Below are 12,683 nucleotides of genomic sequence, written 5' to 3'. Positions count from 1 at the left end.
TAAAATGTTTTATAGGTGGTATCTAACTCCGAGTAGACTGAGCCATATGTATCAAAATATATCAGATAAGTGCTGGAAATGTAGTGAGCAAGTAGGCACTTTTTACCACATGTGGTGGACATGTAAAGAAACAACAAAGTTCTGGTCTATTATTCATGAGGAATTACAAAAAATATTAAAGAAAAGCTTTAAGAAGAAACCGGAATATTATCTTCTGGGATTTACAGATGATGACTGTAAATTGGATGAGAAAGAAGATAAATTATTCACATACTGCACAACGGCGGCTAGGATGGTTTTTGCCAAATATTGGAAGAATGGTGAGGTCCCGAGTATTGAAGACTGGTGGAAGAAAATTAAAGAAATAAGAGACATGGACGAATTAACTTTTTTGTTGAGAAGAAATGAAGGAAGAGTTTTGAGGAGGACAGATTGGTCCCTGATACATGATTATGAGAAGAAAGTTGAAAAAACAATGGGATAAGAATAGATAATTAAGGTGAAGAAATATTTTGAAAAGATCCTGAGGTTGGAGTGGAAGTCATTTTAGAATAGTTTGAGTAGTTGTTTTGTATGTATTAGATGTTAGTTAGATATGGTGGGGTTTTTTTTTTGTTCTTTTCTGTGTGCACCTATCCCTTTCCCACTGATCTATCTTCTTGTTTTTTGTTCCCCCTCTTTCCTTGTGTGGATTGTGAAAAACTTAATAAAAATCATTTAAAAAAAAAAAAAAAAACATTTTTCCATGTCATCTTGCATTGTTTCTTGATTAAAGTAACCCAAAAAGCAATATTTTATCATGCATCCACATATGTTCACACATATATTTATTCACCACAAATAAGGATTTCTTTGCATTATTTGTTACCATGCACAACAATCTTAAAATAAAGTGGTTTACCTGTTCAAGTGTGTTGAAATTGCAGTTGCCCAAAACATATACTCTCCCTTGAAACCTCTTAGTTTAAAAATATGCACTCAGAGACAAAAAACAAAATCTTCATTAAAAAGTAACAGATCTTGTTTACTCATAAACATCCTGTAGTAATTCAGTATACAGGCACGTTTATAGATAGAATGTAGTTTCTCTGTGTTGAGAACACAGGGCATCATTCTTAATCAATAGTTCATAGTCCAAACTCTTTAAGTATACATCTTATAAAAGTCCAAACTGTATAACTGTACTCACTGCTTCTCAAAGCAAACATATAATAACTGTTCTGCATAAGACCAAATGCAAACTGCTTCCATTGAAGTCCATAACCATACTGCATCCACCTCCACTGAGGTCTAAAGCTCACATTGAATCCCAAAATTATACTGATAACAAAATGGGGTCTTGAGTCTGAACATGCTCAGTACAATCACATGTCTGTAGCCACTCTCACACCAAAGACGTCAGTCAAACTGGCAAATCAATATATACATACAATACAGGTTAGCGAATATCTACATTAACAAACAAATAGTGAAGGCTTGGAAGGTTGCAATTTCCAACAAGGGGGCTCTTGATAGTCAGTAGTTGAGTCTAGAACCCTTGGAACTAGGGTTCACTGGAGCTAGGGTTCTCTGCTGGAGCTAGGTGTGAATGTTTCAACTGACCACCTTCATTAGCACTTGGTCAACTGCCTTCCATCAGATTTCTGATAGTAAAGTTTATGGAAATATGCCACTTCACCAATAATTCAAGAGAGCTAAAAATCTGAAATGTCCTTGAATTCCTAATTTGTTTAGAATATTGGATAGGGGAGAGGGAAGAACCTGTGACAGAGAGTGTGTGATGTTGTTGGCTTGCAGCCCTCACTCATTTTACACAGCATTGCCAATGGTAAAGAATAACAGGGATTGCAAATCAGTAACATCTGAATTGCTACACATTCCCCGATCTAGATTGGGCTCACCACGAAACTCAGAACAGGGCTGGTCACATAGTAAAGAATTCCCCTTTGATTAAGCATACTCTCTGACATTGATTAAACAACTGATACAAATTCCAAATTAAATGTGAATAATTGCTAAAACTTAAATACAGGTGCCTCTTTAAGATACTGAGCCAAGTGAGACATTAATTTGCAATTTAATAAGCAAAGCTGCCAGTGATAATCAGGAGGAAAATACATGTTTATTACTTTTCTTTCTGTTTTAGTGTCAGTCCAGATAATTTTAAAAATAATCAGTTGTGCAGTTGTGTAAGTTAAACAAATAAAAAGAGTCTGCCCATTGATTTTCTTTCCCAACTACAAATTTACTAATGTTTAAAATTGTTTTCCTGTGCACACTTTCTTGGGAGTACGCACTTAAGTAGTCACTTAAATCTGAATAAAACTTCATAAGGCTCAAGCTGCAACCTGATTTTCTATGGATTGGACCAAGTAAAGACAGAAACTCTACTTTCAAAAGAGCTACTTTGTTTATAGCAGATCCTGCCCAAGTTGCTGTTGTTTACACAAACATGCTGACATATCATTCTCACCCACATAAAATGTGCTGGAAAAGTAGAAACGGATTGGTTGTGTGTTGTGTTACAACCACCTCAACAACTCTAAGGAGGGGAAACATATTTATTTATTTATTTATTTATTTCACAGTTTTCTATACCGAGCTTCTCAACCTCATTGAGGGACTCAGCCCGGTTTCCAGCCATAAAAACATATACACTCATTAAAATATCATATATCACAATTACAAAAACAACTTTAAAAACACTATATATAAAACTACAGTGGTCAGTCGTCCTATTAAGATGGATCTACCTCAACTTCCATCCAGGGTCCTATGGTGTTGTCTCATTCATCGAAGGCCTGACTCCACAGCCACGTTTTCACCCGTTTCCTAAATGTTAGGATGGATGGGGTGGTTCTGGCCTCCAGAGGGAGAGAGTTCCAGAGTCGCGGGGCCACCACCGAGAAGGCCCTGTCCCTCGTCCCCACCAGGCGCGCTTGAGAGACCAGTGGGACCGAGAGCAGGGCCTCTCCAGACGATCTTAATAATCTTGATGGTTCGTAGGGGAGAATATGTTCAGAGAGGTAAACAGGGCCGGAGTCATTTAGGGCTTTATACGTCAACACCAGCACTTTGAATTGTGCTCGGAAGCTAATTGGCAGCCAATGGAGCTGTCGTAACAGCGGAGTGGTGTGCTCCCTGTTCCCAGCCCCGGTTAGTAATCTGGCTGCCGCGTGTTGGACTTGCTGCAGCTTCCGGGCAGTCTTCAAAGGCAACCCCACGTAGAGAGCGTTGCAGTAGTCTAAGCGGGATGTAACCAAAGCGTGTACTACCGTGGCCAAGTCAGCCCTCCCAAGGTACGGACGCAGCTGGTGCACAAGTTTTAATTGTGCGAATGCTCCCCTGACCACCGCTGAAACCTGGGGTTCCAGGCTCAGCGATGAATCCAGGAGAACTCCCAGACTGCGTACCTGAGCTTTCAGGGGGAGTGTGACCCCATCCAGCACAGGCTGTAACCCCGTACCCTGTTCGGTCTTACGACTGACCAGGAGTACCTCTGTCTTGTCTGGATTTAGTTTCAATCTGTTGTCCCTCATCCAGTCCGAGACAGCGGCCAAGCACCGGTTCATGACCTGAACAGCCTCCTTAGTGGCAGGTGGAAAAGAGTGATAGAGTTGGACATCATCTGCGTACAGATGACATTGTACCCCAAAACTCCGGATGATCTCTCCCAACGGCTTCATGTATATGTTAAACAACATAGGGGACAGTATTGAGCCCTGCGGGACTCCACAGTGCAATGGCCGAGGAGTCGAGCAGGAGTCCCCTAGTGACACCTTCTGGGAGCGACCCTCGAGAAAGGACCGGAGCCACTGCAAGGCAGTACCCCCAAGACCCATTCCCGCGAGGCATCCCAGAAGGATACCATGGTCGACGGTATCGAAGGCCGAAGAGAGGTCCAGCAGAACCAGCAGAGACACACTCCCCCTGTCCAGTTCCCGGCGCAGATCATCAACTAAGGCGACCAACGCTGTCTCAGTACCATGTCCCGGCCTAAAGCCAGACTGTGACGGATCTAGATAGTCCGTGTCCACCAGGAATTCCTGGAGTTGTAAGGCCACCACGCGTTCCAGGACTTTGCCCAAGTAGGGGAGATTGGAGACTGGCCGAAAGTTGACAAATTGAGTGGGGTCCAGTGATGGTTTGTTTTTGTTTTTTTTTTTTTAGAATATTATCCGATGATTTAAGGTAAACCGGACATATTACAGGCCAGCCTATTAGTTCCAAGAGGAATATTCATGAGTTGGGAGCTGATCTGATAACACACTTGGTAGTTCTGGTATCCCATGATTTAGAATAAAGATCTTTTTAGTGATCAGACCTGCACTTAGCATAACATCATCACTCTGGAATTCTTCTGAATAGGGGAGCAGACAGCAAAACAATCACCGCAGGGCAGTTAGTCCTCCCGGAGATATCCAAAGCTGCCTGTCATCTGTCTGTCTATCTATCTATCTCACACCAGAAGCGACTTGTAGTTTCTCAAGTTGCTCCTGACATGACAAAAAAAATCTATCTATCTATCTATCCATCTATCTATGGCTGGAGTTACCTTGATTAAGTATGATAGATAAGTAGGTAGGTAGGTACTTACCAGCTTAGGTTCTGACTAGACATTATGAGAAATTTACTGATGGAAAAAGCCATTAGACCACAGGGCAGCCTCTCTGGGTGGTGATTGAATTTCCTTTCACTGGAGTCATTTAAACAGGAATTGAAGCAGATTCTTGCACTAAGCAAGTGATTAGACTAAAAAGTGGGCAACTGCAGAAGATGCTGGCCACATCAGAACCCCAGGAAACATTGGGAGGGCATATCCCTTCACCATGCCCACTCTGAAGTACCAGTTCAGATTACAAGTATGAGGGAAATGAGAACTTTTCTTACCTGTTAGACTGCAGCCTCCAATGGAGTTATGCAGCTGGCTAAGATCTTCTTCCAGATTCTGAGGCACTCCCTTCTCCATTTAAACAGTGGAAGAGTGGGACTTTTCAGGTGGCAAAAGAAATCATGTAGCCTTAGAGCTGTACTGACACTACAGTTGAAGATATCAGCCTACAAACCTGACACACACAAAAGGAGGAAGAAAAGAACAAGAAAAAAGGTTAATGATTAGCATCTAAAAGGGGCATTGTTATTTTTCAAAGCAGTAAATTGGCATAAGCTTAGGCCATTTGTGCTGTTCTGCATCAGTGATACCACAGTCTGTGACATCGCTGTAATATTTGACACAGTATCTTCTGTCATAATTGATGCAGTTAGGATGAAAACTGCAGTTTTGAAACCAAACTATTTTACTGCTAGGAAAATAAGGTTTCCTTGCAACACAGGCATTAGTATTTGGTATTGCTTGAACAAATGCAGTATACAATGTTGTGCATATAATAATACCTATCCTGGAAAAGCTATCAGAGTGTTCTATTATGAGATTTGTCAGTAAGGCTGAATCTATATGAGAGCAGTATCTCAGCTCCACTGTGTACTCTGTTTGCCTTGGCTTGACCCCTCTATTATCTCACACACTAGTTTTAATCCAAATCAGTGTGGGTCTCTATTATGTAGCCACATCAGCACAAGGGGGTGTTTCTACTGTATCTTTTTATGTTTGGACATATGAGCTGCATGACTTTTTTGGATTCCTGCCACACATGCATATTTGCTTAATCAATAACCTTTGTTTTCGCTTTGTTCTGATTGCCCACTTTTGTTTCTGTAAAGGGAAGTCGATAGAGTTTGGGGAGGTGAAATGCCAACCTCTGAATTTGTGCAACACTATGCGTGTGAAGGTTATCAGCACCAAATCCAAACAAAGGAGCTACCCTTTTATAGTGAGAAAAATCAGATGGTCCAGTTGGCCACCTGATCTAGTGGACCACCAGCAACCTGGACCCACTCTCTCCCACACCCTCCACTCCTAATGCTATCATGATCCCAATTCGGGGATCAAGCCACAAGTTTTTTAAAAATGGTCCTTTTTCAAAACAGAAGGCTATACGGAAACCTTTGAAAAATCCTTTGAAATCTTGTGGGCTAATCTGGCCCGCCATGCCATTTTATGTGGCCTGTGAGGCTTTCAATGCCAGGGCAACATAGTTACATTCATACAGTGTTATAATTACAAATTTCCCTTTGAAGGAAGCCATAAGTCTGATGTGAAAATGAGTTTGGGGAAAATGAGTTTGACACCCCTGACTTAAAGCCCTGATGCGTTGAAAGAACATTTTATATTGAAACAAAAGGAAGTGGGATCGTAGTAAAATGCAGTCTCTGTAGATTCAACCTAAAATAGCACGTTTCATGAAATTCAAACCAATCTGAGTTTCATGGAGAGCAACACTATGCAGATTATACACAGAGTTTGAAGTCTGATGCCTAACAATCATGAAAAGGGATTTCCCCCTTTCTTCCCCTTTTATTTCAATACTTTACATCCCTGACACTATACAATTTTACAGGAACAATGCTAATACTCAGGAACTTCTGCAAAGCTTTCAGCATCTGTTTAATCACATTTTCTTACTCAACAATGCAAGAATTATTTATCCATTTCGCTTCCTTTTCCTGGTGAAAGGGATGCAGGTGTTTGCTTTTGTTAAATGTTTTTCTTTGATTTCTTGTTTTAGTTGGTGCTTTCTCATTATGACATCATTGTAAGTGACAAATAATGCAAAATTATGTCTACAGAGTTGGCAATACTACAATGGAAACTGGCAATCCGTTTGGACAGTTTGGTGCATTTTAGTATTTAAAGCAGCAATAAGCTATTACTCCGAGGGGGACTAGTGGCGAAGGAAGCTATTAGTCTGCCCAGGAAATATTGAAGACCATATCCCTCCACCCCACTTGCTTCCTCAAAAAAAAAAAAAAAAAAGCTTTTTTAAACCCCCACATGCCCTCTACTCCTAGGGGACCTGCAATTTCTTGAATCAAAATGTGGTGGAAATGTGCTTTAGACACTTGGAGGCTAAAGGACACTTGGGGGCAAAATAAAACCTATTATGAATTTGTTTTAGAAATGGTTTTTGATTGCTTATGGACCCGGGGGTCTTCAAATATGGTGCAAATGCTCTTCACATTTCCTAATATATATTTCATAAAATCATAGAATAATAGAGTTGGATGAGACCACATGGGCCATCTAGTCCAACCCCCTGCCATGCAGGAAAAACACCATCAAAGCACCGCTACATATAGCCATCCAGCCTTTGTTTAAAAGCTTCCAAGGAAGGAGCCTCCACCACACTCCGAGGCAGAAGGTTTGACTGCTGAACAGCTGTCACAGTTAGGAAGTTCCTCCTAATGTTCAGGTGGAATCTCCTTTCCTATTATTTGAACCCATTTCTCTGACTCCTAGTTTCAAGGGCAGCAGAAAACAAGCCTGCCCCTTCTTCCTTATGACATATTTATACATGGCTATCATGTCTCCTCTCAACTTTCTCTTCTGCAGGCTAAACATACCCTGCTCTTTAAAACGGCCTCCAGACCTTTGATCATTTTATTTACCTTTCTCTGGACATGTGCCAGCTTGTTAACATCTCTTTTAAATATGGTGCCCAGAATTGGACATAGTATTCCAGGTGAGGTCTAACCAAAGCAGAATAGAGAGATACCATTACTTCCCTTGATCTAGACACTATACTCCTTTTGATGCAGCCCAAAATCCCATTGGCTTTTTAAGCTGCTGCATCACATTGTTGGCTCATGTTCAACTTTTTTCACATGGATTATTGTCAAGCCAGGCATCACCCATTCTGTATTTGATGGCCTTTGGAAGGGAATTTTTTGCAAAAATATCAGTTTCAAAGAAATGAATGAGCGAAAGTTATTCTCAAATCTCAACTTACACTTTTGACATTTAGAAAAGTATGGTGATTTACCACTGATGGCATGTAACATGTACCTGTGTCCTTTTTTAAAAAATGGTGCAAGAGGCTATCCTCTGTTGCTACAGAGGAGTGGGAGAGAAAGAGACAAGTGAGGGCCCTTCTACACTGCCTTAAAACCCCAGAGGAACTGGGTTATTTCTGTCCCCACACTCTACAACCCAAACCACAAGCTTTCCCTTTAGGGGGTGGCATCCAGTTCCCTATTTCCTCCTCAAAAACTCACCCTCAGAAAATTTCCCTCCTCCTCCACCCACCTCTGGATGCATCATTTTCATGCACCAGGAGAACTGTTCGGAGGGGTCTGCACTGCCAGCAGGTCCCTTGGGTAAGTTTTTGAGGGGAAAATGTCCAGCATTTATTTTTAAAGTTTTAACTATTACATCTGGCCCGGCCATAGGCTGTTAAATTATTGTGTTTATTGTCTACATGTGAGTTATACTAATTGTATTGCTTATTTTGTTTATTGCTTGTTGTTTTATTGATGTGTTATTGGGCTTGGCCTAATGTAAGCCGCTCCAAGTCCCTTGGGGAGATGGTGGTGGGGTATAAAGTTTTATTATATTATTATTATTATTAAAATCGGGGACTGGGGGAGGAGGGGATGGGCAGCACCCCATTCCTTCAAGCTCCAGGAGCCCAAAGAACCAGCATTGCTGTGGGGATTGACCCCCGGGACCGTGGGACTCACGGGAATCTATCCCCACAGACTTAGCACCTGCAACGATCCGGACCTTAGTTTGAGGTGTGTAACTTTTCAGGTGTCAAATTAATCTGGAGAAAAATAGAATATCCTAGTTTCTCCAAATTAATCCAGGTTTACTTGATGTGTTGTTTGGACAACTCGGGTAAACCCATGATCCGTCATGGGTTTTGGCCCTGTGTAGAAGAGTCCAGAGTAGCAAAGACAATGTTTTTGTTCCCCTGCTCATGAGAGAGGCAAAGAGACAACATTATTCTTTCTTTTCCTGTCTCTGCAGCAAACTGAGGGGGAGAGAGAAGAAGTTCCCACTCCCAGTCTTCTCCCTCCCACTCCATGACTGTTCAATAGCAGCGGCAGCAGCATCAGCATCAGTATTCCATGGCTGCGGTTAAGCTATATGTGCAGATGTATTCTGTATATCCCATGCAGGGTCACAATCCACGGGAGGATCTTTTCTGCAGGAGCACACTGCATCGGCAATGCTCTTCCTAGAGATGTTGCTCTGCTGCCAATCAGATTATTAGGTCTTGTGGGTCCCATGACAGAATGGAGGGGGGGGGGGGGGGGTAAATTGAATAAACACAATAAATGAAATGGATTTAGGGGCAAAAAATATATTGTGTCCTACCAATTGCTTCTAAAATAACTGTTATACTAGGATTAATACTGTGAGTATGCTGGTTCTGCAGTATTCAGGTAGATTTTTTTCTTGTCTTCCAGAAAGTTTATATTTTGGCACAAGAAATTATATGCCAGTGAGAAGAAGCCACACTTTCTTCCAGCTTCACCAAGTATTTTTTTTCTTACACACAAACCATGAATTTTCTCCTTGAGAAAAGAGTCCGACAAACCTGTGACTTTCCATTCCTTACTACCAAAGGAATGAACTATTTTTAAAACATATGCACTGACAACTGAAATACTGAAGGTCACTTTGAACTCCACTGGTGTTATCTGGGCACGTAACAGTAGCTGGAGCTAGACCCTAAAGCAGGTTGACTCAGTTTTTCCATCAAACACCATTAAGTGTTGCATCATATTGTGACCAAAGTACATGCTCTTGCAAGAACAATTAACAAGCCACAAGCTTAACGCAAGAGGTTTTTAAAAATCTTGATCCAGCTCCTAGTAGGACTATCAAATATGCAAATCCCTTAATTTTAACAATACAATATATGGTTCTATCTGCAAAAATACTTTAAGCTCAAAAGTAGAAAAATAGAATTACCAATGAGAGAAACGTGCATAGTCAAGATGCTTGAAATGGATGAAATGGACAAATCAGTTATTATAATAAAGGTGAAGACTTTAGAAACATTTTAAAATGCTTGGTAAACTTTTTTTTAAAAGTATTTTTATTTTAAAGTTTTATAAAATTGAAATTACATCGATAGTGGGAGAACATTGTCGTTATAGATAAGAGAATAGTAGGAAAATAAAATTTAATATTGGAAAGGGGGGGAAAGCCCCGAAAGAGAGATAGGAAAAATAAGAGAGAGAGAAGAAGAAAAATGTTGACTTCCCTCTAATCTTCGTTGGTCTTTGGTGTCTTTTTTCTATATTTGTAAAAGGTAATTCACTCTACCGCTGTTGCTTGGAAACCTTTTATGGCATAAAGGTACTTCAGGGGCCATGGTGGTACATGGGGTTAAACTGCTAAGCTAAAGAACTTGATGACCAAAAGGTTGGCAGTTCGAATCTGTGGAAGAGGATGAGCTCCTGTTGTTAATCCCAGCTGCTGCCAACCTAGCAGTTTGAAAGCATGCAAATGTGAGTAGAACTATAGGTACTGCTTCAGAGGGAAGGTAACAGCACTCTGCAGTCATGCCAGCCACATGACTTAGGAGGTGTCTACGGACAAGGTAGGCTCTTTGGCTTAGAAATGGAGATGAGCACCAGCCTCTAGCATCAGATTCGACTAGACTTCATGTCAAGGTGAACCCTTTACCTTTACGTTACTTCTGGGATATGAAGATGGAAGAATATTAATATAAAATAGGGTAGAAATAACGCCAATTTTACACTATACCTAATAGCAAGATGATGTTTTAAATGTTTTCAACAGAAATATCTTTGAGTTGGTGAGTGGGAAGTCAATTTTAACTTTCATATGCACAGTTTAGTATATTTCATTTATTTTAGTAGTGCAATTGTGGTTTAAATATGTTTTTCTTCTTTCTGTGGAATGTTTCTCCCCCCGCCCCCCACTTCATAACCGGGGGAGGAGGTGATCTATCACTTCTTTATTTCATTTTTGAAGTATTATAGTATAATGGGGAATGTTATGTTTGGGGGGCCCTGGTGGCGCAATGGGTTAAACCACTGAGCTGCTGAACTTGCTGACTGAAAGGTTGGCAGTTTGAATCCAGGAAACGGGGTGAGGTCCTGCTGCTAGCCCCAGCTTCTGCCAATCTAGCAGTTCAAAAACATGCAAATGTGAGTAGATAAATAGGTACCACTTATTGGTAATGCTGCTCCATACAGTCATGCTGGTCACATGACCTAGTTGTCTATGGACAACGCCAGCTTTTTGGCTTAGAAATGGAGATGAGCACCAACCCCCTGAGTCGGACACGAGTAGACTAAATGTCAGGGAATACCTTTACTTTACTATGTTTGGAAGGAAGATGGGTTTTTTTATTTATGGATGTGGATATTATTATAATACAATGATTTGGAAGTAAGATGGGGGTTTTTATGTATGGATGTGGATATTATTATAATACAATGATTTGGAAGTAAGATGGGTTTTTTTGTTTATGGATGTAGATATTATTATAATACAATGATGTAAGACTTTATCTTACATTACCCATGATTTTTTTGTGTGTGTCAGAAGCCAGTTGAGAAACTGCAAGATAATTGGTGGTCTGCAGAGACATTGCCCAGGGTATGCCCAGATGTTGTACCATCCTGTGGGAGCTTCTCTCATGTCCCCGCATGTGAAGCTGGAGCTGACAAATGGGTGCTCACCCTGTCTCACAGATTTTAACCACCAAACTTCAGGTAAGCAGTTCAGCTGGCATAAGGGCTTAACCCATTGTGCCACCATGGCTCATGATGAAATATTAATAAAAATAATTATTTTAAAAGCCACAAGCTATAACACAATGATCTTCAACAGCTACATGTCTTGTTGTGTATAATGATCTATTTGTGTTTCAATACCAGGAGAAAATCTATGTCAAGTTTTCTGAGGTCATCTTTCTCCCCAATTGTTGTTCTCATGCTTCTGCCTGTTTCCCCTAGTTTTTTTTAAGGCTACTGCTGTGCGTTTCTTACAGTTTATTATGCTAAATAGACTTGACTTCACATAGCCCCCTCATACCTTTCTACTTCTTGTGTTCTCATGCTGCTACTGTGTCGATCAAAGCACTAAAAATATTTCCTTCCTTTTAACACTTCACACATTTTTCTGTAACAGATGCACAAAAGCAAGCCTTACTGAGAAACCCCTGAAGTGCAGACAAATGCAAGTAAACCTGTGTTTGATGGAATTATGCCATCCACTTACAGGGCCATAGCCACACCTATGCAGAAGAAACATCTTGCCACTGCTGGAAAGAATGACGCTTCATGGCAAATTGCATGCTACAGTTATCCTATATAATCATCAGAATCTACAGAACAGTGACTGTATCAAAGAATCTAAGTGGTGCCTTTTTATTCATTTTTATTTTATAAAAATAAAATAAATACTCAAATTATCTCAAAGAAGTGTAAGCAGCAAACTGCCCTCCACGTGATTTGAACTGCAAGTCCCATGATTAACAACCACTGGGCATGCTGATAGGGGCCAATAGGAATTATAATCCAAATAAAACAAAGAGCACATGGTTACTTCTCCATGTTCTAGGTGTTTCTTGGTGGTAGAGGAATCAAGGCTTTACAAGGCATGAATTTTCTTTCAGGCCCGACTCACACATGCTGTAAAATCCAGTATGATGTGGAGCATGGGGAGGTGGGGGTGGAGGCTAGAAAACACACCCCTAATATGCACTGCAACTTGCATTCACATGGAAAATACATATTTAAGAAATCAGGAGAAGTTCTGAAATCAGCAAAAAAGATATTGCGGATTCTATATCTATAAG

General features: G+C 40.7%; 1 protein-coding gene across 2 annotated transcripts in view; it reads right to left on the bottom strand.

The window, feature by feature from the left end:
- The window catches only part of ARHGEF37 (Rho guanine nucleotide exchange factor 37), a 92,057-nt gene that overhangs the window by 56,564 nt on the left and 22,810 nt on the right, over window positions 1-12,683 (bottom strand). For both annotated transcript variants that reach the window (XM_067463720.1, XM_067463719.1), the window contains one exon: window positions 4,891-5,066. In XM_067463720.1, coding sequence (XP_067319821.1) covers window positions 4,891-4,969 — 79 coding nt within the window. In that variant the 5' untranslated portion in view covers window positions 4,970-5,066. The remainder of the gene's footprint in view (window positions 1-4,890; window positions 5,067-12,683) is intronic.

Source organism: Anolis sagrei, chromosome 2, assembly GCF_037176765.1.
Source record: "Anolis sagrei isolate rAnoSag1 chromosome 2, rAnoSag1.mat, whole genome shotgun sequence".
NCBI lineage: Eukaryota > Metazoa > Chordata > Lepidosauria > Squamata > Dactyloidae > Anolis > Anolis sagrei.
Note: the sequence above shows the minus strand (reverse complement) of the source record. Positions and strands in the feature narration are given on the sequence as shown.